The 25695-nt window shown below is 44.8% G+C and overlaps 1 protein-coding gene across 1 annotated transcript; it reads left to right on the forward strand.

Moving 5' to 3' along the window:
• Positions 1–5098: 5098 nt before the first annotated feature.
• On the forward strand, positions 5099–24064 carry TRAFD1 (TRAF-type zinc finger domain containing 1). Its single transcript, XM_065904321.1, has 12 exons — positions 5099–5223; positions 8294–8352; positions 12396–12531; positions 12644–12697; positions 14802–15204; positions 16031–16237; positions 18508–18584; positions 20018–20248; positions 21235–21355; positions 21980–22319; positions 22878–22950; positions 23179–24064. The coding sequence occupies exons 2-12, from the start codon at positions 8306–8308 to the stop codon at positions 23236–23238; spliced, it is 1749 nt and encodes a 582-aa protein (XP_065760393.1). The 5' UTR covers positions 5099–5223; positions 8294–8305; the 3' UTR covers positions 23239–24064.
• Positions 24065–25695: the final 1631 nt, after the last annotated feature.

The raw sequence follows: 25695 nt of genomic DNA on the forward strand, positions 1-25695 counted from the left end.
GGTGAGGTTGAGGAGCAGCGAAGGAGTCCACAAAGATTTGGAGTAGGTGGCTGAGTCTATTTTTTTCTTTTAATATTTATTTTTATTTATTTATTTTTAGTTCTACCAGTTTATTGCTACCAACCCATCTCCCTCCACCCTCAGGCACACATGCTCAGTCATGTAACCCCATGGACGGCAGCCTGCCAGGGTCCTCTGTCCATGGACTCTTCCAGGCAAGGATATTGGAGTGGGTTGCCATTTCCTTCTCCTTATTTTTATTTGTGTATTTATTTGGGCTTCCCAGGTGGCACCAGTGATAAAGAACTTGCCTGCCAATGCAAGAGGCATAAGAGACACAGATTCGATCCCTGGGTGGGGAAGATCCCCTGGAGGAGGGCATGGCAACCCACCCTAGTATTCTTGCCTGGAGAATCCCATGGATAGAGGAGCCTGGGCAGGCTAAAGTCCATGGAGTCCCAGAGAACCGGACATGGCTGAAGCAACTTAGCACCGCACAGTCCGTGTGTTTATTTGGCTGCACCGGGTCTTAGCTGTGGCTCGAGGGGCATCTTCATAGCTGCGTGCGGGGTCTTCAGTTGCAGCATATGAGCTCACAGCTGAGGCATGTGGGATCTAGTTCCCCAATCAGGGATGGAAACTGGGCCCTCTGCTTTGGAAGTAGGGAGTCTTAGCCACTGGACCACCTGGGAAGTCCCAATTCCATTTAATTTTTATTGCTGAAAACAATATTAGTCATTCTTGTAATTACACAGTATGAGGATTCCTATATGTAAGTTGGTTTCCTAGAAGTCTCTTGGTCAAAAAAGCAGCCTCAAGGAGAGGAAAAAAATGATTCCCTTTCTGTTGCTGTGGCTATAGGATATGTGTGTGGGGGTGGGGCAGAGGAGGAAAGGAGGTACATTCTCAAGGATTCAGGCTCTTATAGTTTTTTTTTTTTTAATCAGACAAGATTATTAATGACTAGACAAAACCCAACTCTGGCTGACTTAGTGAAAATCGAGTTTTGTTGAAAGGATTCTGTTTAGTTCCTAGGATTAGGGGACAGCTTTGTTATAAATTGAATAACATTTCACGGATCAGTTTGAGATTGGAATCACCAGTGTAACACAGCTGTTATGAGAAAATCTGTCTCAAACTTCCAAAACCTGGGCTTCCCTGGTGGCTCAGTGGTGAAGAATCTGCCTGCCAATGCAGGAGAGATGGGTTTGATCCCTGGTCTAGCAAGATCCCACATGCCTCAGCGCAACTAAGCCCGTGAGCCACAACTAATGAGCCTGTGCTCTAGAGCCCTGAAACAACTGCTGAGCCCTCACACTGCAACTACTGAAGCCTGAGCACCCTAGAGCGTGCGCTCCACAAGAGAAGCCACTGCAGTGAAGAGCCCTCTCACCGTGGGTTGGGTGGTCTTACACCTTAACTGTTCTGTTTCACCCCCAGCTGGGTGTAGTTACTCAATTCTGAAGCTAAGGTCTGGAGTTAGCCCCTGCCTCCAAACGTGAACAGACTCAGCCCCTGTGACACGGTGATAAAATAAGAAAGAAATATTTGGTCTTTGTCCTAGTTTCTGGCCTAAGAGCTTCTGAAACTCTTGGAAAATACCCTGAGGGTTAGTGGTGAGAATTCTTTGTTGCTCATATAAGCTCCTTTCAACCACACCTGAGTTTATACTAATGAGGTGACTCTTGGTGGGTCCCTAGATAGCTGGTTACCAGATAAACCAATCAGGTGATTCCAGCGTTAGGATTTTTAGTCTTACCCTTTGCCCACCTCCTAGAGAAGGGAGAGGGGCTGGATATTGAGTTTATCACAAATGGCCACAATGATTTAATCAGCCAAGCCTGTGTAATTGAACTTCCATTGTTCAGTCGCCAAGTGATGTCTGACTCTTTGCGCCCCCATGGACTATAGCACTCCAGTCTCCTTTGTCCTCCACTATCTTCCAGAGTTTGCTCAAACTCACATCCATAAACACCTCTAAACTATGACCTTCAGGGAGTTTCCATATGTCAGGAAGGTGCCACACTTGAACTCCACAGGGACAGACATTCCTGTGCTTGGGACCCATTCAGACCTTGCCCTGTGTACCTCTTAGTCTGATCAACTAACTGTATCCTTTATAACACCTTTTATGAGAAACCAGGAAAAGGAAGTAAAATGTTTCTCTGAGTTCTGTGAGACAATATAGCAAATTATCAAATATGAGGAGGGAACTGTGGGAATCTTCAATTTATAGCTGGTTGGTCAGAAGCATGCTCACCAACAAGCATGGCTTGTGACCGGCATCAGAAGTCAGGAGAGGAGGAGCCGTGTTGTGGGACTGAGCCTGTAACTTGTGGGGTCAGGTAGTTGGTGTGAGACTTGAATTAAACTGTAGAAAACCCAGCTGAAGACCAATGGGTTGGAGGATTGGTTGTCAGTGTGAGGAGAAACTCATACACATTTGTTGTCAGAAGTTAATTGCTGTGCATGAAAAACAGATCTTACTAATCCTCAACAAGTTGGCACTCACGTCAGCTGCCGGCCACACTTCAGAGGTCCCCAGATCAACCATTCTTCTGCCCAACTGGCTTCAAATTTAGGGTTTCCCATGACTCTCTTAGGTTTGGTAATTCACTAAAATGACCCACAGGCTTCCCCAGTGGCTCAGCGGTAAAGAATCCAGCTGCAATTCAGGAGCTGCAGGAAACACGGGTTCTATCCTTGGGTTGGGAAGATTGCCTGGAGGAGGGCATGGCAACCCACTCCAGAAATCTTGCTTGGAGAATCCCAAGGACAGAGGAGCCTGGCAGGCTACAGTCCCTAGGGTCTCAAAGAGTTGGACACAACTGAAGCGACTTAGCACGGCACAGCACAGAACTCAGCAAAGTACTAACAACTACTGCTTTATTGTGAAGGATAGAGACCAGGAACGGCCAAACGAAGAGACATATAGGATGCAGCCTGAGGGACAGCACACAGCTCTGGTGCCGTCTCCCTGTGGAGTCAGGGTGTGTCACGCTCCAGGCACACAATAGGTTCACCAACCCAGAAGCTCCCTCCAGCCTAAGTGCCAGAGTTCTTATTGAACTTTCATCACTGAAGGCAAGATAGATGAAATCACTGGTCACCTGACTGCACTCAGCCTCCAGACCCCTCCCCTCTCTGGAGGTGGAAAATTCCAATCCTCTAATCAAGTGATTGGTCTTTCTGGGGACCAGCCCCCATTCTTTTTTTCCCCCCAATATTTATTTGTTTAGGCTGGGCCAGGTCTTATTTGTAGCATGTGGGCTCTAGTTCCCTGACCAGGAATTAAACCTGGGGCCCCTTGCATTGATAGCATGAAGTCTTACCTACTGAACTACCAGGGAAGTCCCCAGTCCACCATTGTGAAGCTATCTCGGGGTTCACTTTGAGTCACCTCACTAGCATAACATAGATGCTCCTATTTGCTCAGGAAATTCCAAGGTTTTTCTGTGCCAGGAACAAAAATCAGATACATTGTGTTCTTTATTATACCACAGCAGTATCACAGTTATTGTCATTGCCATTTTGCCTCTCTTCCCGGCAAACTTCTGGGAAGGCAGGGAGCTTGGCATGTTGTTTGCCAGTAAAGCTCCAGGATCTCATCTGGGGCCTGGCACGTATGGTACCCTCTATAAATTTGCTGAGCACGTCAATGAGGCTGGTGCTGATGTAGTTGTGGACTTCGGGTATTGGTTATGCTGTATTCAAAAACAGCATTTTGGGGCTTCCTTGGTGGCTCAGTGGTAAAGAATCCTCCAGCCAATGCAGGAAACATGGGTTTGATCCCTGATCTGGGAAGATCCCATACGCTGCAGAGCAACTAAGCCCGTGGGCCACACCACACCTGTGGAACCTGTGCTATAGAGTCTGGGAACCACGACTACTGCGACTAGACAGTATCCCCCTGCTCTCAACTAGAGAAAAGCCCACACAGCAATGAATACCCAGCACAGCCAGACATAAATAAACATTTAAAAAAGCATTTTGTAGCCTAAATCTCTATTCATAGGGAACTGGTTGAATAAATCATGCCATCATAGAATGGAGTGACTGCTGAAAAAGTGTATAGATGCTTCAGATATAGGAGCTAAAAATGAATAGATCTTCAAGGCTGAATGTGTAGCATTACAAAAAAATAGTCAAGGTGCTGGACAATATAGAATGGTACGCTATCTTTAACATACAGTGAGAAGTGTTTAAATCCTAACTGTATAGCCTAGTGACCATTTACTAATTAGTACATCTGTGTTTACCACTTTGCAGATCAAGTTATAGAACACTTCCAGTACTTGGAAATCTTTCTCATATTTCCTTGCAGATCATACCCTCCAAAGGGGAACCGTTATAGTAACTTCTCTCACCTTAGATTAATTTTGCCTGATTTTGAACTTTATATCTTGGAAATCACAGAGAATTTACGACCCACTTAAGCTAAGTTTTCTATCCTGTTATAAATAAACAAGGCTTTGTGACCTGCTTCTCCTACTTACCACTATGTCATGAATATCTTGCAATTATAATCTGCAAAAAAATCATTACTTTGAATTGCTATATTGTAAATAATATGTTCTCTTCTACATTCAACTATTTTATATATATATAATTCATGAGGGAGGAGGAGAATCTATTCAGGCAGCAAGTGGAGAATCTGAAACTGAAACTTGCCTGTCATGCACTCGCTCTTCCACTGTAAAAAGCCAAATGCTCAAATATGGGCAGAGCCTTGCAGATGTCTTGGCACGAGGGCATTATAATAGCAACAAGAATGACTAATAAGTATTAATGGCCCATGACAGGAGAACAAATGCCGTTGGTTATCTTGACATATAAGGAATATTAGTAATGTTTGTACAGAGTTTGTTCATGCAAATATTATTAGCATGTGTCAGGAGGAACTGCAGGGTCTTATATCTAGGCTCACAGCTCAGGTCTCTGCCGCTCCTTCCAGATGTGCAGGGGTTGGAACTCCTAGGAACACGCCCCCGCGGAGCCCTGCGGAGCCAATCGGCACGCAGAAGGAGGGGCTCTGAGAACGACAACGGTGCCGTCCAATGGACAGAGAGTCGGGTCCACTCCTGGCCAATGGGCGCGCTCCTCCGTGACGGTCGGAAGTGGTGAGGCGGCTTCGGGGGCCGTTGTTCAGCCGTGGGGGCTCACAGTAGAGGCTCAGCGTCGGCGGCTTAGCGGGTTGGTTTGGCGTCTCTCGTCTCGTCCCAGGTGAGAGAAGCGGTGGCCAGTGTTTGGGGAATCTCCTGCGGCCTCCAGTTTCGGGAGGAGGCCGGCATCCCGGGGGTGGGCTCTTGTGGGCCCCTGGGATCGCGGGATTTCTCGTAAAAAAAAAGAAAAGAAAGATGCCCGCGTCGCGGAGTCTGTCCTGGCCAGTGGGAAAGGCCGTCCTTGCCCCTCTTAAGCGGAGCCTCGACAGTTCCCGGCGGTACCACCCCTTCCAGGCCTTGGCCCCGCGGGGCTGGGAGTCGGCCGTAGTTCGGAGCGCGCGGTGGGCACCGCGCCCCGGGCGGGGCGGGGCGGGGCGGAGCCCGAGTCCCGAGCGGCCGACCTGAGAGGGGCCGCGCGGGTGGCCTGGCGTGGGCTGCTGGCGGACGGACCCGGGTTCGAGGCCCCGACTCGGAACCGTGCAGCAGCTGTCTTCCCCGGATTTCCTCTTGCGCGGTCTCTGAAATGGGGGTGATGACTTTTTCACCTCGTCGGATTGTGGTTTGGATGAAAAGATTGTCCATGTAAAAGCGTTTAGCCATCAGTAGTGTTGGTCGCTCAGTCGTGCCCGACTCTTTGCGACCCCATGGACTGCAGCCCACCAGGCCCTTCTGTCCATGGGATTCTCAGGCAAGGATACTGGAGTGGGCTGCCATTTCCTTCTCCAGGGGATCTTCCCAACCCAGGGATCGAACCCGGGTCTACTTGCACTGCAGGCAGATTCTTTACCGACTGAGCCCTCAGTAAACAGCCGGTAAAAGTCAATTACGATTGGCGAAGCTGGTGCCCTCCCCACTCCCCATCTCGGATCACCCCTCCCCCTCGGGAAACTGCCTCCTGGGGTGTGGACCCTGCGGTGTGTCCCCACCCACCTCGGGCACAGGGAAGTCCTGGGAGTCCTGGCCTTCGCCTAAGAGGGGCTTCCTTCTAAGGTTTAAAGGGAACTTACTCTCCCAGAGCGCTTCCATGCGTTCGCTCCTTACTCCTCCCAGTGACCCTTTCTGCGTGAGGATTCCGAAGGCCCAGAGAGGTTAAATCACACATCTGCTGAACGGCAGAACCAGAATTGACCCTGGGACCAACTCCGAGCCCTGCGTGCACCCCAACCCCCTTGAAGCTAGAGAACCGGGCACTTGACTCTTCAGAGGCTCTGACCCTGGCTTTGGTGGGATGGAATACAGCATGCCTAGGATCAGTCAAACAGCCCTGAGAAAACTTAGCAGGCTTCCCCCTTTTGGGAACATGATTTATTTTTCATAGATAGGTGCTTCCTGTCACTAGTTTACATCACATCAGAGTGGATGTCCTTAATCTTGTCACTTCCTAGTTTAAAACTCTTCTGTGGTTTATCACTGAACTTGGAATATAATCCAGTATTCTTTCTCTCCTACAGGATAAGGGCTTGAATCATTCCCCTTTTTCATTATGCTCTTCCAGATCTACCTGTACCTTCTCTCATTGCCTGTTAGACCTAGTGCCTGAGTGGGTTTTTCTCTGTTCCATCCTGTTATCTTCCTCTGCAAGGATGGATCCTTGTGCTTCAGGTCTTTTTTTAAAATATGTCATGTCCTCAGAAAGGTCTTCCCTGACCACCCTTATCTGGAATAGATTCCCTTCATTCAGTCTCCATTTGTCTACTTAACTTTAACATCAAAATACTCATCAGTTTCTTTGCTTTTTTCCCCCATCACTAAATTGTTGTGTTAGAGATTGGACAATATATTTTGTTATTTTGTATTGTTAGGACTAGGGTACAAGTGGCACACGGTCTTAATTATGTTGAATGAATGAATACATGTTTTGAAAAGTGTTAGTTTGGAAAGGTGTAAACCATCCAAGAGCCCTACTAAGGGGCAGTATTTTAGACCATTTTTGCGTCACCGAAAGGGGTAATCTGAGTATTGTAAATACTGGTATTAAAGTTGCCAAAACTTTGCTTTCTGCATTGACATCTTGTTTAGAAAGAAGCAAAGACTTTATAGTGGCAAAATCTGGCAGACACTATTTCAATGAAGTGATCAAAGTTAGCATCATCTGTATTAATGACTGTTGACATCATGTGGTTTCTGATATAATGCCCTGAGATGAGCACAACATCACTTCTGTGGTATTTTTGTCAAAAATGTATTAAGCATAAATTCAACTTGAAGCATATTCTACAAAATAGCTAACCAGTACATTTAACAAGGTCATGCAGGATGAAAGACTGAAGGAATTGCTGGCGGTCTAGTGGTTAGGGCTCGTTCTTCCTCTACAGGAGGCATGGTTTTGAGGGTTTGGTCCCTAGTTGGGGAACTAAGATCCTGCATGCTGCTTGGTCAAAAAAAAAAAAAAAAAAAGGAATGACTGAAAAAATATCCCTGATCAAAGAAGATAAAGGAGAAATAACAAATAAATGCAATATTTGACTCGATTGCATCCTGAACCCAAGAAAGGGTATTAGTGCATGATTTGTGAACTTAACTAATTGTAGATTAGTTGTTAGTATTGTATTAGTATTAGTTTCCTGCCCTTTGGTAATTTTACTATGGTTATTTATGATGTACTGGGTGAGAGATATGTGGGAGTTCTTTGTGCTGTTTTTGCGAGTCAAATTATTTTTATTTTTGTTGTTAATTACTTATTTTTGGCTGTTGTGCATCTTCACTGCTATGTGGGCTTTTCTCTAGTTGGCAGAGAGCGGGGGCTACTCTTCAGTTGTGGTGTGCGGGCTTCTCCTTGTGGTGGCTTCTCTTGTTGCCGTTCCTGGGCTCTAGAATACAAGCTCAGTAGTTGTGGCACAAGGGGTTAATTGCTCTGTCACGTGGGATCTTCCCAGACTGGGGATCGAACCCATGTCTCCTACATTGGTAGGCAGATTCTTTACCACTGAACCATCAGGGAAGCCGTGCAAGTCAAGTTATTTTAAAATGAAAATGAAAATAATCAGACTCAAGTGTGTTGGGTATTAAATGAAATGAACTGGCTTTGGTGACATTTTCTGTGCACTGTTGTGTGTGTGCGCGCGTGCGTGGTCATTCTTAAAACAGAAATGAAATGGAAAGATCCGACTTCTTCCTTTGTTGTTTTTTAGGAACAGCTCAAGATGGCTGAATTTCTAAATGACCAGGACACTCAACTGTGTGACAATTGGTAAGAAATCGAAGAAATATTATTGGAATGAGGACAGTTCTGTAAACAGTTGGTTTAGTAGTTGGCAGGTTAAAATTAGAGCCGTATAACATGTCATGCAAATATATGGGATTAAAGTTTTTTTTTAAACAATTTTGGATAAAATTGCCTGTTTTAGAAATTCCACAAGCTGATTGGTTTAGGTAGCATAGAGCAGTGACAAGACTGATGGAGCTGGCAGTTAGGGGTCTGTTTCCTACCGTGAATTAGTTAATGACTTTTGGCAAGTCACTTGGATGCTTTGAATCCTCACTTTTCTGACCTATAGGTTCAGTAATTTGTTTTTTCTCTTCCTGAAAATTATCATATGTTTTTTAAAGATAATAAAAATATAATGACATTTTTGGACTAGAGCAGTGTCCAAAGTGTGTTGCAAAGTGTGTTTTTCAAAGTGTGTTGCAGGGGCCTCCCTGAATGGTTGCAGTGGCTGTCTTGAGGTTGAATGGGATCATGGTTTAGTATGAACTTGGCTCTATGTGTACAACAGAACAGTTCAGCTGTTTTTGTAAAGGAATTTACTGAAAGAATGTTCCATTGCTTTAAAAAAAAGTTTAGTCAAAGTCTTTAAGCAGTCCCGCATGATTCCAGAACTGTTAGTAGAAGGACTGGGTGCAGACTTGAATGTCAAGCTTTCTTATATTCGTGTTTTTAACTGACAAGAGTGACAAGAAAGAGCAACTCTTTTCTGCTGAAATGAAACTTAGGAGTGCAGCTTGTAATCAGCTGACTTCTGGTTGGACTTTCTCAAGAACTTGGCATTTTAGGGATATCCAAGTTCCCTTACTGAAAGCAAAAGAAAAAAGCAAAGCAGAACTACCTGTGCTATATTTAACTTACCAAATTGCGGTAGGAGAGGCTGTTGAAAGATGAGCCTGATAAAATTTTTTCTTTCTTTTTTTTTTTTAAATGCCTTTTGCTTTCTACTCAACTTCTCAGCAGCGTTAGGATACAGTCAGAGCAACTGCTGGTCGAAATATTCTTTCCCTGCATGGAATTAAGATTTTATTTCTGTGAGGATGTCTTGCCTTATAGGGTATTTTTTTGGTACTGTGCCACTGTTCCTTTCACCTTTTAAAAAAATTGTTTTAGCTCTGTTTAGGTTTTATGTGTACAGTTTCTGATGCAAGTGTAATAATCAATTATACAAATAATCACAAGAAAACATTGTGTTTTTAGAAAGAAACAGACATACTGGCTTTAACATCAGTTAAGAGATTCTTATTTTTTCTGTCCACTACATTTTGAAGAAATCTCAAACCTAGGGCAGTATATAAATGTCCCTATATTAAGGGACTTTTTTTAAAAAAAGAAAGGGTAAGTTAATGGAAAGCTAATGAAAACAAGGTTATTCAAAGCCAAAGCAATTTAAGGAAAACAGGCAGATTAGCATGGAAACCTGACCAAGCCAGTACAGTCCTCCCATTTAAGTAGCCCTGTTTAAATTCCAGGTTTTAAAATTTTGTCTTTAGAGCTATATTCCTGTTGTTCCCTAAGAAAAGTTAAGGTGTCATCAGAGTATGTGCTGCAGTTAAACCTCCTGGGCCAGGAAGAAGAATAGTTTGTTGTGAGTGAAGGTGTGTTTTTTTTTTTTTTGCATGTTACCTCTTTTCTTACTGTTTTGTCCATTGATGGGAGAGTTTGAGTCTCGGAAACAAGCTTCAGTGTTAAAAGACTTTGACTTCTTAGTGTTGCCTGGTTCTATGTCATTTGGAAGCCTGCTGGGGATTTTTCTGGAAACCTTGGAAAATAAAATTTCCATTTTCTGGAAACCTTGGAAAGTGAAATTTCATCTTGACTTGGCTAGTTCTTCCTTGGGGCTTTTAGCAGTTTTATCTAGAATTGAATGTGTTCTCATTTAAAACATCTTAATTTTATCTGTAGGTAGGAGGCAAGTATATTAGTATTTTGTCTCTCTTTAGAACTTTTGGTGGAACTACCTTGGCAGCTAAATTAAAAAAAAAGTAACCATCAGGCAACCATTTTGCGTAATTGCTGCAATTGTCTTTTATCTTCTTTCAGGGTTTCCCAAAAGGTGACAGTGTAAATGCTCTGTGATCTTACCTGACAACTGCTTTTGATTCTTGCTTCTTTATGTCATGGTCCTTAATATTTTTTAATCCTAGAGTTTTTAGTGGCATTATACATGTAGAATGAATGCTCTGTCAGTAGATTGTCCTGAAGAGCCCTGTAAAATAAAGACCCGACATTTATTTTCTTGACTTTGGCTGTTTAAAGAAAATTGTTGTCAAAATTACGAAAAAAGAATCTGGACTCTCAGCACTGTAAGAGGTAATTGCTGGCTTTAATTTTTCGTGGCATCTGTGCACACAGGATTTGCAATCAGGATATGACTTTGCTTCCTGCGCTTTGTTGGTATACAGTATCCTTAGGTATTTTTAATATTTTTCAGTTTTTTACCATTTTATGATACTAATGAAAATCGTCATAATCCCTAGAGTGGAATTACTGGTCTTTAACAAGTAATTTAATGGCAGGGTCTTTGTTTTATTATTTATTAATGGTCCTAGAAATAGAAATGCAGATTTAGACTGTTGAAAAGCAGTGGTTTTATACTACCACCAGCCATCCGTTAAGAGTACTAGTTTCATAACATCTTTAATAGTAGGATTTACTAATTTTAATATTTATTAGTTTAATAGATTTAGATAACTGATTTATAGCTCCTTCCACTATATATTTTAATATTCTTCAGTTTTGAAAAACTTAAGCTGAATTAATTTAAAACTGATGGTTTTCTTAGAAAGCTGGGAATTTTGGTAAAATAGGGGACGTTAAGGGTGTCAAAGCATTGGTAGTTTCCCTCTTATCCATCTGAGTTTTCTTCCCACCTCTCACACTTGATTGTTACTCTGCATCCCCTTCAGTTTTGTTTTGAGAGCTGCCTCGATGACTAGGGTACAGGTGACATCAAGGTACATGCCTCGATGGTTCTACTTTTGGATGAAAACGAATTTGCTTTTTTTTTTTTTTTGGTGTCTTAGTCTTTTAGATTGGGAGTATGACTAGCTGGAGGCACACCTGTCATCCTACTTTGAAATGTTTCTTAGACTATGTCTGAAGATGAAAACTATAAAAGAGAAATAATCTTGCAACTTGATGTGGGAGAAGGTCTCTGTAGTATTCAGCTTAAGAGGTGAAACAGGTTATTACAGATTTGTTGTGTAACTGTATATATCCTGTTCAGTGTTTTGTTTTCTGAAAATTTATCCTAGGTGACATACTCACAGGCACATTCTATTAATGCTTCCTGTAGTTAGACTGAAATTGGAGATTTCTAATGGTCATAACTGAATGAGGAAAAGGAAGGCCTTTGAATGTTATGTGCCTCTAGTTTGAGTGTATGTGTACTCTGGGGGAAGGGATTCAGGATTTCCTTTTGGTACATTTCTGCAGTAAAGTTTATACCAACCCCACCAGAGAGCTTGTTCCCAGTTCATGTCCAGCCTGCATTGAAAGACATATGAGACATAAAGGGGGCAGGATCCCTTCCCCACTGACTATCCCAAAGCTGGCATCTGCCCCTTTTGGTTTGACTTTAGTGGCATAAAATCTAATGTGATTAAAGGTAGCTGATACTGAAAGTAAATGGGTTTTTTTTTTTTAATTCATTTTTTAAAAATAATCCTGGAGTGGATCGTTGTGCTTTGGAGCATGGATGGTTTTGGAAAAGCCTAGCTCTGCTAGCTCCTCGTGGCATCTGACTTCATGTTGTTGGTTGTGGTGAACTCTTGACGTTTAGAAATGAGACTGAGCTTTTAGAGGTTGTGCACAGCACTGAGAACTCAGTGTTGCATGGAAGACTGAAACCCTTCAGGAATTAATTCTTTGAAAGCAGGGGCAGTAACAGTCACAGGGTTTTTTCGTTAGGTCCTCACTAAAGAGAAGTAATGGAATCTGAAGATTGGACCAGACAGATTTCCCTGTGATTCCTCTGGGCATAGATGTCAGTAATTCTTGCCTTTTTCTTTGATCTATTTCTGTAGCAAAAAAGAAATTCCTGTGTTTAACTTTACCATCCATGAGATCCACTGTCAAAGGAACATTGGTATGTGTCCTGTCTGCAAGGAACCGTTTCCCAAATCTGACATGGAGACGCACATGGCTACAGAACACTGCCAGGTGAACCACCACGTACTCAAATGTTCAGGAGCGGATTAGACTTGCTGTTGTATGACAGCAAGTGAGCGTGTTGTCACAAAGCCCATTTACTGAATCTTGCTTCTTACCCTAGGTGACCTGCAAGTGTAACAAGAAGTTGGAGAAAAGGCAGCTAAAGAAGCACGAGGTTAGTTTCCCTGTACCGTGAAGGGAATTACCCTGGGGCCAGTCCTGTTGAGATTACAGAGCTGCCTGCAGAGCAGAAAGCCAGTCTTGTGGAGTCTTTGTTCTCCACCAGCGCCAGGCTCACTGCCTCTCAAAGCCTGTTTGAGCCTACTTGAGACTTCGACTGTCTGCTCCCAGATCTGACTGCATGGCTGCTGTGCCTCAGGCTCAAGCCTCAGAGCCTTTGGAACCGAGTCCTTCCTGCTGGGGTTTGACTGTTGGCAGGCTTACTGAGCGCTAAACCAGGCCTGGGGTGGCCAGTGTGGTACAGCCTCTTTAGCACACAGCCTGCCTTCTATCTTCTAATCCCATTTTGACTTCTTGATCGCTTGGGTGACATGCTGTTTACACCCAAACAAATTCTCAGCATTTGACAAGAGACAACATAGTATCATTTGGTCTCTAGTTGAGATAAAATTGGGCATAGTTGAATAAGTGTGTGTTGTTGTTTTTTTTTAATTAATTTTTGGCTGTGCTGGGTCTTTGTTGCTGCCCTTTGGCTTTCTCTAGTTGTGGTGGGTGGGAGCTGCTCTCTTGTGGTGTGCAGGCTCCTCATTGCCGTGGCGTCTCTTGTGGAGCATAGACTCTAACTCTAGGACGTGCCGGCTTCAGTAGTTGCGGCCCATGGGCTCAGTTGCTTTGGGGTACTTGGGGTCTTCCTGGACCAGGGATCGAATCTGTGTCCTCTGCATTGGCAGGGGGATTCTCCACCACCCGACCACCAGGGAAGCCCTATATATATATATGTACGTGAAGTCACTCAGTCGTGACTTTGCAACCCCGTGGCCTGTAGCCCACCAGGTTCTTCTGTCCGTGGGATTCTCCAGGCAAGAATACTGGAGTGGGTTGCCATTTCCTTCTCCAGGGGATCTTCCCAACCCAGAGATCGAACCCAGATCTCCCGAATTGCAGGCAGACGCTTTACCGACTGAGCCACCAGGGAAGTCCGTGTGTGTGTGTGTGTGTGTGTGTGTGTGTGTAAGTCCATATATGTGTGTGTGTGTCCATATATGTGTGTGTCTGTGTGTGTGTGTTTGTGTATTTTGAATGAACTAAGCATATTTACCAATTAATAAATCCCAACAACTGTTTAGTTGGTGATCATGCAGGAATGTGTATATATATATGTAAACATTCACTAAGGTATATACTTATGATTTGTGCATTTCATTCTGTGTACCTGAAAAAATCTATTAACTTATTAATTTATAATTTTGAAAGGTGATTCATGGTCAGTGTAGAGAACTTGGAAAATATAAAAACAATTACTTAAAGACCCCAAAGCTCAGAGATAAATATGAATAATTTGGCACTCTTTCATTGCTTTTTCTAAGCATTTGACCTAAATTTTATTAGGCCAGGGAAGTCCCTTTGTTGATGATTCTTGATTTATTTGGGTAGTTTAAAGGCAATATTGGGACTTTCCTGGTGGTCCAGTGGCTAAAACTCCACTCCCAATGTAGGGTGCCCAGGTTCAATCCCTCGTCAGGGAACTAGATCCCATGGTCAGGGAACCACATGTAGCAACTAAAGATCCTGTGTGTGACAACAAAGACCTGGTGTAGCCAAATAAATAAATGAATAAATAAATAAATATTTTAAAGAGAACAAAAAGAAAGCCAGTGCTGCATATAAATGTGCAGATTAGAAAAATCAGTGTCTTTCTAAAGGACAATCCCTTTTCCTCATTGCTAGGTACTTAAATCAGAGTAGTAAGGGGAAATTGGTCTGGGGGAGCTTTGACAAGCATATGGGAATTGCTCTGCTTTTGCTGTTTGCCCCTGGACTTCGCTGGCTAATTTTGGGTTCCTTTGTAATGTGTACAGAAGATGACGATAGGGTGTCTGTAAGTAGTGAATAGTTTCCTCATAAGATTTTCTTTCCCTTTGTAGAATCTGGTGGCAGGACAAAGAGGGAAGCTGTGACTCTTAAATACATAGAAAACCATGGCAGGCAAAGCTAGGGTTGGAAGAGAATATTTTGTAAATACTTTTTGCTTTCCTCGCCCTATGTGACAGCATGACCTCTCTTAGGAATATTAACTGCTTCATTATTCTGTTTTGCAGGAGACTGAGTGTCCTCTACGGCTTGCCCTTTGCCAGCACTGTGATCTGGAACTTTCTGTTCTTAAGCTGAAGGACCATGAAGATTACTGTGGTGCCCGGACGGAGTTATGTGGCACCTGTGGGCGCAATGTGCTGGTGAAAGATCTGAAGACTCACCCTGAAGCGTGTGGGAGAGATGTGGAGGAAAAGAGAGTCGAGGCTGCCATGCCACCTAACGCGTATGATGAATCTTGGGGTCCAGATAGGATCTGGATTGCGTCCCAGCTCAGACAGATTGAGGCTCTGGACCCACCCATGAGGCTCCCTCGAAGGCCCCTGAGAGCCTTTGAATCAGACCTTTTCCAAAGTAGAACCACCAACCAAAGGAGCATGACAGCCCAGTTTCCAATTCAGAATAATCTATGTGAGTTGTGTCTGGGAGTAGAAACCTGGAATGGTATCAGGATCTGGGCAAATGGGAACAGGGCTTTGGAACCAGATAGATCTTAATTATAGAAACCTGACTGTAACATGAGGAAGAATACTTAACTTTCCTATAGAACCTCTTTGCTATTGGATTATTGTTGGGTGACAGTGCTGTTCATAGCTGACATTACTGAGTGTACCTTTGTGTGCCTAAAGGCATTTACAGAGTGCTTTACTTGTATTAACTCATTTAGTTCTCACAACAGTTTTCTGAGGGTAGGTAAGTGGTAGAGCTGGGGTTTGAATTCAGGCTGTCTGACCCTATGCTTTAAACCATTCTGCTATCACGCAGAAAGTGTGTTAGTCGCTGAGTTGTGTCTGACTCTTTGTGATCCCATGGACTGTAGCCCGCCGGTTCCTTGGTCCATGGGATTTTTGAGGCAGGAATACTGGAGTGAATTGCCATGCCCTTTTCCAGGGGATCTTCCTGACCCAGGGATTGAACCCTGGTCTCCCATATTACAGGCAGACTTTTTACTGTCTGAGTAGAAAATACATGTAAAATGCTTAACACAGTGCCTGTTTCATAGTTACAGCTCATTCATATTACTTACTAATAAAACAATTAGAATAATAATGGAGCCTTTTATCATGGCAGTCTTAATGTTTGGATTCCTGTGAGCACTGTAGGGCTGGGCCTCTTTTGTTCATGCACAGATTCCTGAAAACCTTGAATATTTGCTAGGCCTGGACTTGAACTAAGGGATGGCAGCATATCTAACGTTTCTTAAATACTAGTTGTTGTTTTTTTTTCCCCCCCTCAGTGGAAGAACAAGAAAGGCAGGAAAGGAATAGAAGCCGGCAGACCCCCAAAGAGCGTGGTGAAGACAGTGCAAATTTGGACTTCATGTTGGCCCTAAGTCTGCAGAATGAAGGCCAGGCCCCCACCTTGGCAGAGCAGGACTTCTGGAAGGTCATATATGAGGCAGACCAGTCCCGTGAAGGTCCCAGCGCTCTGAATGACATCAGGGGTGTGTTTGTTTATTCTGCACTAGCCTCTGTCTCTATGTCACAATTCATATAAGATTGCAAGTTTTTCATGAGATAGAATTTGTTTTTTTTTATTTCATTTATTTGCTTTTCTCAATTCTTTCTTTTTTAAAAATTGTCAAGAATAGTAAGTACAGTGACTATCTATTAATATATGCCCCTCACTTATATTCATCAATTTTAGTATTTCCACTTATCTTTATATTTCTTTCCCCCCGAGCCATTTGAGAATAAGTTGCTGACATAACATTTTATCCCTAAATGGTCTTCAGATGTATTTCTTTAGAACAAGGGCATTCTCCTGTGTGAACACAATACAAATATCACTTTCAGGAAAGTTCCTTACTTACACATAGTGTCCTTTAGAGCTTTTTAATTTTGTTTTTGAAATCCAGGATTATGCATTCTATATTTAGTTCTTTCTAGGTTCTTTTAGTTTGGTTTCCTACTCTCTCCCTCTTTTTAAAAAAATTTATTTATTTTATTTTTGGCTGTGCTGGGTCTTTGTTGCTGTGTGGGCTTTCTCTAGTTACAGCGAGCAGGGGCTGCTCTGTAGTTGTGGCGTGTGGCCTTCTCACAGCGGTAGCTTCTCTTGTTGTGGTGCATGGGCTTCAGTGGTCGTGGTGCACAGGTTCAGTTGCTCAGCGGCATGTGGGGTCTTCCTGGACCAGGGGTCAAACCTGTGTCCCCTGTGTTGACAGATGAATTCTTAGCCACTGTACCACTAGTGAAACACCCCTCCTCCTCTTTTCTTTCTTTTGGCATTTTTGAAGAGTCCAGACCTGCTGTTTTGTAGACTACTTTCTCAGTTAAGATGTGTCTGATTATTTTCCCATGTTTAAGTTCATGTTATAGTTTTGGCAGGAGTGCTATACCGGCCATGCTGTTTCTTTCTCAAGATGTCAGTTTGTCCTGTTTGTTAAGAGTAGAGTCTGTCATAAATCTCCATTGTTCAGGTAGCCTTTTTGCTTCATATTAGCTGTGTGTAGGATGCTGTTTCTAGATTGCTGGGGAACAGAGTCTTATCCAGCAGTTTCAGTATTCACTGATGTTTCTTGCTCGAATCAAGTATTATTATGGCAGCTGTAAAATGGTAATTTTTTTATTTCTCTCCTCTGTTCTGTATTTATTAGTTGTCCTTCATCTGTAGAGAACTTTGGTCCCCCCACCCCCATTTGAAACCAATTTTATTTTTTATTGTTGGATTAAAACTAAGTTTTTAAAAATAAAAGTTGGATTATGAGCAGTGAATCACCCTTGTTTAGAAAACAATATGTTTGAGAAAGGCATATCATATTTAAAATGCTCAACTTGCAAGATTTTAGGGACCTGAAAATTAAGTAGCTCTCAGTTGTGGTTTTTCTTCATGTCACTGTAAGAATAATGACCTTAAGGAAAGTAGGATTAACTTTGAACATTTTGTTGATTTAGAGAGAATAGGAATTGGTCATGGATCCAGATATTTAAGTTTGAGTCTTTCTTTTTCTTTGGCCAAGCTGTATGGCATGTGGGATCTTAGTTCCCCAACCAGGGCTCGGACCTGAGCATTTAGATTGGTGAAGAAAGTAAAATATTAATGGCATATTTGTGACAAATGAAGACTCTGGATTCAGTGTAGTTTATTTTCTCCTTTCTTGGTCATTTCTTAGATTGCTTTATTGACTTTTTTCTTTGCATGTTTCATTCACTCATGTTGGATCTTTCTGGATCCTGCATGAATGAATGGTTTGGAATTTATATTCTCTTGTAGTTGCCCTGGAAATTTCAACATACTTATTTAACTTAATAAAGTCTAAATTTAGTCCACCGCCTCACACTTCTCTTGGTTAACACAGTAACCTTAGACTGTGGATCACCCCTTTATGACTTAAGTACCACTGACGGATGTTACTGCTCTCTGTTGTTTGCCTTCTAATGCCCTGATGTAGAGTTTTCTTGTTTTATGTACTCACATTTATCATTTTGTATATTATGTGTTCACCATTTTCTTTGCTCACCCCTGCCTCCTTGTTTCTTCAAATTTCCTTTTAGGATGCATTTCTTCCTGACGTACATTCTTTATAAGTATCTGCAAGTATAAAATACTGCAAGTATCTGTTGATTATGAAGACTCTGTTTGGGCCTGAAAATATATTTTGTCTTCATATTTAATAGTTTTAAGGAAATCAAATTTTCCTGTCAACCCCCCCAAGGGGTATAAAAGGTTGAATCAAGTGTTTTTCACTTTGAGTCTGTGTGGCCTGATACCTAGGTGCAGTTGACGAGACCATGTTGCCTTGTGAATTTTGTGAGGAGCTCTACCCAGAGGAACTGCTGATTGACCATCAGGTGGGTTGTGAGTTACTTGAGGGCTTTAAGCTTTAAGGAAGAACGTGTGCAGGCCATACTGGTGTTGCAGACCATGTGAAATCTTGAGCAAACCGATACAACTCTCGTGATGAGAGGAGCAACTGTGTTTTTTTTGTTTTTGTTTTTCTATTTTTTGCTATTTTGGTTTTTTTGGCTGTGCTGCATAGCATGTGGGATCTTAGTTCCCCAACTAGGGATTGAACCTGCACCCTTGGCTGCTAGTGAAAGCAGAGTCCTAACTACTGAACTGCCAGGGAAAATCCAGTAGTAATTGTGTGTGACTGACATGTGGGTGTGAGAATTCGGCCTCGTTCTCTCTGGGCAAAGTAACATTCATGCCAGCAGGCCCAGTTGCTGCCTCCATTCTGTGGAGATACTGTACGTCTCTCGAGACCATCTTGTAATCAGCTCTCATCTCATGCCACGATTGATTTACAGGAACCCTGCTGAAGTCCCTGCAGTTCCTGGGAGGGCCAGGGGTCTGTTTTGCACTTTACTTTTTTCTGCCTGGACATGTGTGGCCTTTTACCCCTGTCTCCTTAACACACCCAGCTGCACAGACCCCTCACTCAGAGACTTGGTCAGACATGACTCTCAGGAAAGGATCCTGGGGAATGCTCCGAAAGCTGAGCCAGAGGGCCCCTCTGTGTGCCCCCAGACGACCTGTGCCCGTGTCTCTCTCAGCCTGTTGTCCTCACCCTGTGGTGTGGACTGCTGATCCCCTGTGGGTCTGTACCCCTAGGTGGAGTTCCTAGAGGACAGGTTCTGGGCTTTCTTGGTTTCTGAATCTCTGAATACGTGGTGTATGAAAGGTGTCAGGTAGTTTTTGAATGACTGAAAGTGCCTGTGCTCTTTAGGAAGGCTTAGAGAATAGCCTTTGTGTTGGAAGAGTGGCTCCACTGGGGAGGGAGCTCCTTTCCCTCTCAACAGTCTTACACTCTGATTTGGTTTGACCTAGTCTGGTACTTCCATGGCTAGTAAGTGGTCCCTGTGCTCTGGGTGGAACACGCATTCCCCCATATGTGGAACAATACAGCATTTGAATACATTATTTGGTTTGGGAGTAACATAAGAAAATCCATTCACAGGGATAACAAAGAATATATGGGCCTCTCTTACTGTATGTCTGTGGAAAGAATCTTGAAGCTTTTCAAATTAATTTAGAGAGAATAATCACATAAAAACACACTTAAAAAAATTAAAACAGTACAGAAATGTTTAAAGTAAAAGCAGAGTAGGTGTTTCATCTGCGTTCCTCTGACCCTTTTTAGTCCTTTTCCCAAATATTAATTAAGCATTATGAAAATGTTGTGACTTCCTGAAAATATTTTTAGAATTTAGTTTGTTCCTTAACTTCTGTGTTTTTTTTTCTTTTTTTTTTGTTTTGTTTTAACCTGTGTTTTTTGAGACAGACAAGCTGTAACCCTTCATGTGCCTTACCTCCGCTCAATGTGGGCAGCACTTCCCCCCGAGGGGTGGAGGACCCTGATATTATCTTCCAGAAGCTGATTCGGCAGTCTGCAAGTGACCAGTTTGAGTCTTTGATGGGCTTCAGCAGCTCTCCTCCCGTGGAGGACAGCGTTGTCATCCCATGTGAATTCTGTGGGGTCCAGCTGGAAGAGGAGGTGCTGTTCCATCACCAGGTGAGAGTCCCCGAGGACCCGGGCACTTCTCCTGTCCCCTTGATCCTCTGGGAGTGAACCTGAGGCTTTCAGAGCCAAGAAGGCCTCCCTGGCCTTGAAATCGCCTGCATACCTGATCTGGCTCCTGGCCGTGTCCTGTCTTGTGAGCTGAGGCACACAGTACCTCAGGCCTTTGGGCTTTGCCTGCCTTCTGGCAGTGGAAAGCATTGTATCACAAGCTGTAGCTCATGGAGCCAGGACTCCAGGTAAGCAAGTGTGGAGGACTTGCCAGAGGGTTTAGAGGAGTTTCCCTGAGGTCCCTGACAATTTCTGCTTTTGACCATGTGTGTTCTTCCTGTTGGGGTGGCATTTGCATCTTGCATTCCAGGAATCTGGAATCTGATTCTAGCTTTGTCCTTATGGTTGGCCTCCGGTCCGTCCCAGCCCCTCACAGGGGATGCCTGTGAATGAGGGAATTAGACTGGATGATCTGAAGTCCTTTTTCAGCTTTCACAGTCTGAGATTCCAGCATCTTAGTGGAAGATATGTTTTTTGCCCTGTCTTGTTTGTAATGGGAGTGAACACTGAAGGTATTTCAGAGGCACTTCTGTAATTGATGCTATATAGATGCTGCTGGAACACCACACATCTCATTTCTGAAATAAACACTTGTGCCTTCGGATTAAGCAGTAGATAAGTTAGCTGCTTGGGGAGACCACAAAATAAGCAGTGGTGCCAGTACTCTGGTCAGAATGTAGACAGACCTTCTGGGCTCCCGGGGTCAGCCCTTCCTTTATCCCTGCACAGATCAGATAGTGCTTCTGATCTTCCTGATCAGTCCGTGCTAGTAGGAACGATTGCTCTGTTCCTGTCATCCTGTCCCATCGACACCACCCTGCCACCCTTCTACCCACCATCAGGTGTGTTCCGCCAACCCGGCGTTCCTTGCCTCCCAGTGCTTCGTCTCATAGGAATGACTGGGTACTAATTCTGGTTTTTCTTGTTAGGACCAGTGTGACCAGCGGCCAGCCACAGCAAACAACCACGTGACAGAGGGAATCCCTAGCCAGGATCTCCAGCCTCGAGAGACCTCACCAGAGCTGCCCAAGAGGCGTGTCCGACACCAGGGTATGGGCCAGGGCTGAGCCAAGGCTGCACTTCTCATCAGCTCCTCTAACAGGGTTACCTGCACCCCAAATTAGCGAGCACAGCGTGAGCTCACTGAGGACTCCCTTGGGGCTAGTTGTGGCCCTGGATTAGACTTGGCTGCTTTGGGGACAGCCATGAGATACACTTAGCATCAGTGCTTATTCAGCTGCCGGTCCCTGTCAGTACACTTAGTGGATGACTGGGAGGTAATTTTCACACCTTACCGTGACTGCCCTGGGCCCCTGCTTCTAATTGAAATATGCTCACCTAGAGTAGGGTGATCAAAATTATCCTCAGTATTCTTACAGTCTCAGGACTAGGCAAATAAACTGTTTTTGAAACCCAGTCACTATTAGAAACCCAAGGCCAGTTAGAAGTGATTTGTCAAAGTTTGCTTATGCACCATTGTTGACTAGTTAGTGAGGACTTAGGTGGTTAAGTGTACAGTGTGGATTAATGTTCTCAACCCTGTCCTGGAGACATGGGTTTCAGCATCCTTTAGGGGTGAGGCAGTCATCTTTTACCCAGGATCTTTTGTTCTTGCCCCGAATCCAGCACCAAGAGCAGCCTTTCCCCTGAAGCTGGTGCTTTTTCTCTTCTCAGGAGACCTGTCTTCTGGTTACATGGATGATCTCAAGCAGGAAACGGCTAAAGGGCCTGCCTACCCTCTCCCCTCTAGCCGACCCCCTAACAATACGGCCGCTCCTCCTAACCGCCTGTCAACATCCACATCAGGCCCCAGGCCTGGGTGCCAGCCGAGCCCTCCTCGTGCTCTGAAGCTCAACAACGTAGACAGCCAGGGTGTCCGGGGGCGCAGTCGAAACAGCCATAACGGGGCTCTGGCTCCTGGCCACGTCCCAGCGGCTTACCCTGCTCGGAGTCTCTACCCAGAAAACCTTGTGCCCTCTTTTCCCCGGGGACCTTCAGGGCGATACGGAGCAAGGTGAGGAACACTGCTTGGGAGGAGAGCTTGGGGTGGCTCAGGAGAATGGAGTGTGGATTTCGCTTGTATCGTGGCCCGATTCATAATGGCCTTTTGTTCTCTGTGGGTTTTTATTTATTTTTGGCTGTGCTGGGTCTTCTTTGCTGCACAGGCATCTCTAGTGGCAGTGAGCAGGGGCTGCGCTCTAGTTGCGGTGCACAGGCTTCTCATTGTGGTGGCTTCTCTTGTTGAAGGACAAGCTCTGGGCGCACAGGCTGCAGTACTTGGGGCGCGTGGGCTCAGTAGTGTGGCTCCCGGGCTTGGTGGTTGTGCTGCACTGGCTTAGTTGCTCTGAGGCATATGGGATCTTCCTGGACCAGGGATCGAACCCGCGTCTTTCTGCATTGGTAGGCGACTTCTTTACCACAGAGCCACCAAGAAAGTCCCTCTGTGGTTTTTTTATTCATTAGTTTTATCTTCTGGAGAGCTGCTTTTGTCTGGCTCCAGCTGTTTCTGTCCTGTGTTTCCTGACTTTGGCTCGGGCATCTCAGGAATGAGTTTCCAATCCTTCTCTTTCAGCGGTAGGAGTGAAGGTGGCAGGAGCCCCCGGGCCACGCCCACAGCCGCCAGCTACCGCAGCAGAACTGCAAAGGTGAGTGGGATCCAGCCCGTAAAGCTCGGTGAGGACTCCGGTGGGTGGGCTGGTGTGGTTCTTGAAGTCAGAGAAGTTGCTGGGCCTCAGCTGATGGTGGCTGAAGGACCGCGCTCTGGCTCTTGAGGAGGAGGTTTCAGAGAAGCCTGGCACTTCTGGCGCTCTTCAGGAGGACCGCTGCTTTCTTTCTGTCTGCATAAACCTCGTTTGTGTCCTGTTGTCCAACAGGCCAAAGCCCCCAAGCCGCAGGGGGCTGGGGACGCAGAGGAGGAAGAGGAGGAGGAGTAACGAGCACCCCCAGAGAACGCACGCTGGTGCCGTCTTCTCCGCACGGCTTGTCACGGGACAGCCCTGCTCCTCGGGCTCTGTGGGCGGGGGCGACCTTTCAGATTTTAACGTTTTCTAGGTTATGGCCATTTTGTGTCTTTTGAGATTGTGCTGTGGGAGTTTGGGGGTTTGAGGGAGGGTTGGCAGGGAGGCTGTTGAGAATGTTTCAGCTTTAGCTGCTGCCTTTGACAGCACAGAAATGTACGTTAGGGTCCCTCGGCCCACCAGGGCTTCATTTTTTGACATACTGTCACCGTCGCTTCATGGTGCTGTGGGGTCCTGGTGGGAAAGAGGGAAGGTTCTGGAAAGCTGGTCCCACCAGTGAGGTGATGCTCTTCCTGTGGTGGCCTGAATTTGGGACCTTGGGGGTAACCTCTCATGTGTCCTGCCCGTCGCCACTCTAGAATTTGGGCTCTGGGGTGTGTGGAGGGGCTTTGGTGAAGTGTTCAGGCCAGTTGCAATATGTGTTAGGAACAAGGTTTTTGGAGATGGGTTTCAGGTGAGTGGACTACGGGCTTTGTTTTAATCTGCTTCTTTGGCATTTGGCATCACTGCCTTCTGTTTCTGAGGGGAGCACGGCTTCTTTGTCTTCACTGCCTTCTGATGGAGAAGGCCAGGGGCTCCCTGTGCCCTCCAGGGCCATGCTGGGCTCTGCCTTAATCAGGACTGAAGCCTAAACTCGTGGTTGGCTCTGGAAACCAAGAATCAGAGCCCCCTCCCCTCTTTTTATTTTACTATTACTGTTATTATTAACATCCTTGTAATAGAAATAAACTTTGTACTTGGAGTTCAGCTGAGTCGTGTGGTTCCTTGTGCTTCGCGCTCTTTGGAGAGTGCAGGCGGGCCAGGGTGCCTGGAGTCAGCTCTGCGCAACGAGGGAAGCTGTGCCTTCTGAGAGAGCGCCAGACAGTCAAGATGCGGCTTTTCTGTTTACCTGGAGTTAGGGAAACTGACAGGTGGCTGCAGCTCTGGGCTGATTTGGGGAGGGCTGGGGGCCACCCCCAAACAAAGAGAGGAGGGCAGATTCCTCAAAAGCCTCAATCCCAAGAGTTGCTGAGCCTTAGCAAAATTATCCATCACCCCCTGGCACCTCATACTTTGCACCAGAACATCTAGCACTGTAGGTCATTTTGACCTCATTTGTTTTCCTCTCAACAACCTAGTGGGAGTGGGAAAAGTAGGAAGAATTGCTCCAATTTCATATGTGGAAACAGGGGTGACTTGTATAAGGCTATGCAGCTGTTAATTCATGGCAGCCAGGACTCATCTGGATCTGAGTTATACCGAGAAAAAGAAAAAGGATGACCTCCCTGGCGGTCCAGCGGTTAGGACTCTGTGCTTCCACTGCAGGGGTTGTGAGTTCCATCCCTGTTTGGGAACTAAGACCCTGCAAGCCGCGGAGCATGGCCAAAATAAATAATAACTTTTAAAACAGGTTATTCCCATATAGCTTTCTGGTCTGCTGTTACCATGAGGTTTTGATATAGTAGTCTGTATATATACAAGACTATTTTAAGTTGCTGGTATCTTAATTTCAAATGCATTTTCTGTGTCCTGCATTTGACTCTCCCTCATGCTTGCTGGTTTTGAAATCCTATTTGTGTATGGATGATCTTCTACCTTTACTGTAGGTTTGCCTTTGCCAGTGAGCTTTTCCATTCATTATTTGCTGTTTTCTAGTTTTGCCCTTTTCCAGCTAGAGATGTTCTTTTAGTATGTTACAAGGTTGGTTTGGTAGTGCTGAATTCTCTGAACTTTTTCTGAATTCTCTGTAAAGCTTTCGATTTCTCCACCAAATCTGAACGAGAACCTTTCTGGGTAAAGTATTCTTGGTTGTGGGCTTCTCCCGTTTCATCCTGCAGTGGAGGCCCGGAGTCTTTGCCACTGGACCCCTGGGGAAGTGTTTCTACTGGATTTACACCCAGGAGTGGACTTGCTGGTCTCAGAGGAGGAACCAGGACAACTAAAGCAGGTGTAGGGTCCATTCCCCCAGCAGTGCATGAGAGTTCTCTTGGTTCCACGTCTTCCCCAACCATGGTGCTATCTTTCTAGCCCTTTTGCTGGTGGTGCAGTATGCTCATTGTGATTTTAATTTGCATTCCCCTGATATAACTAATGAGACCAGATATGTTCTCATCATTAGATGGTGTAATTCTGAATATATTTGAGACAACTTTTAAAAAGGAAATGGCCTCCACCATCCTGGCCAGCTGAAAGTCCAGTACTTCGGCCACCATATGTGAAGAACTGATTCATTTGAAAAGACCCTGATGCTGGGAAAGATTGAAGGCGGGAGGAGAAGGGGATGACAGAGGAAGAGATGGCTGGATGGCATCACCGACTCAATGGACATGAGTTTGAGTAAACTCTGGGAGTTGGTGATGGACAGGGAGGCCTGGCGTGCTGCAGTCCATGGGG

This window comes from Muntiacus reevesi, chromosome 13 (assembly GCF_963930625.1).
Source record: "Muntiacus reevesi chromosome 13, mMunRee1.1, whole genome shotgun sequence".
Lineage (NCBI taxonomy): Eukaryota > Metazoa > Chordata > Mammalia > Artiodactyla > Cervidae > Muntiacus > Muntiacus reevesi.

Bases quoted from the DNA above. Each gene is read 5' to 3' on its own strand.
- TRAFD1 (XM_065904321.1), top strand. From the start codon at position 8,306: ATGGCTGAATTTCTAAATGACCAGGACACTCAACTGTGTGACAATTG. The intron at 12,532-12,643 runs GTGAACCACCAC...TTCTTACCCTAG, and splicing joins TGGCTACAGAACACTGCCAG to GTGACCTGCAAGTGTAACAA. The intron at 22,320-22,877 runs GTGAGGAACACT...CTTCTCTTTCAG, and splicing joins TCAGGGCGATACGGAGCAAG to CGGTAGGAGTGAAGGTGGCA.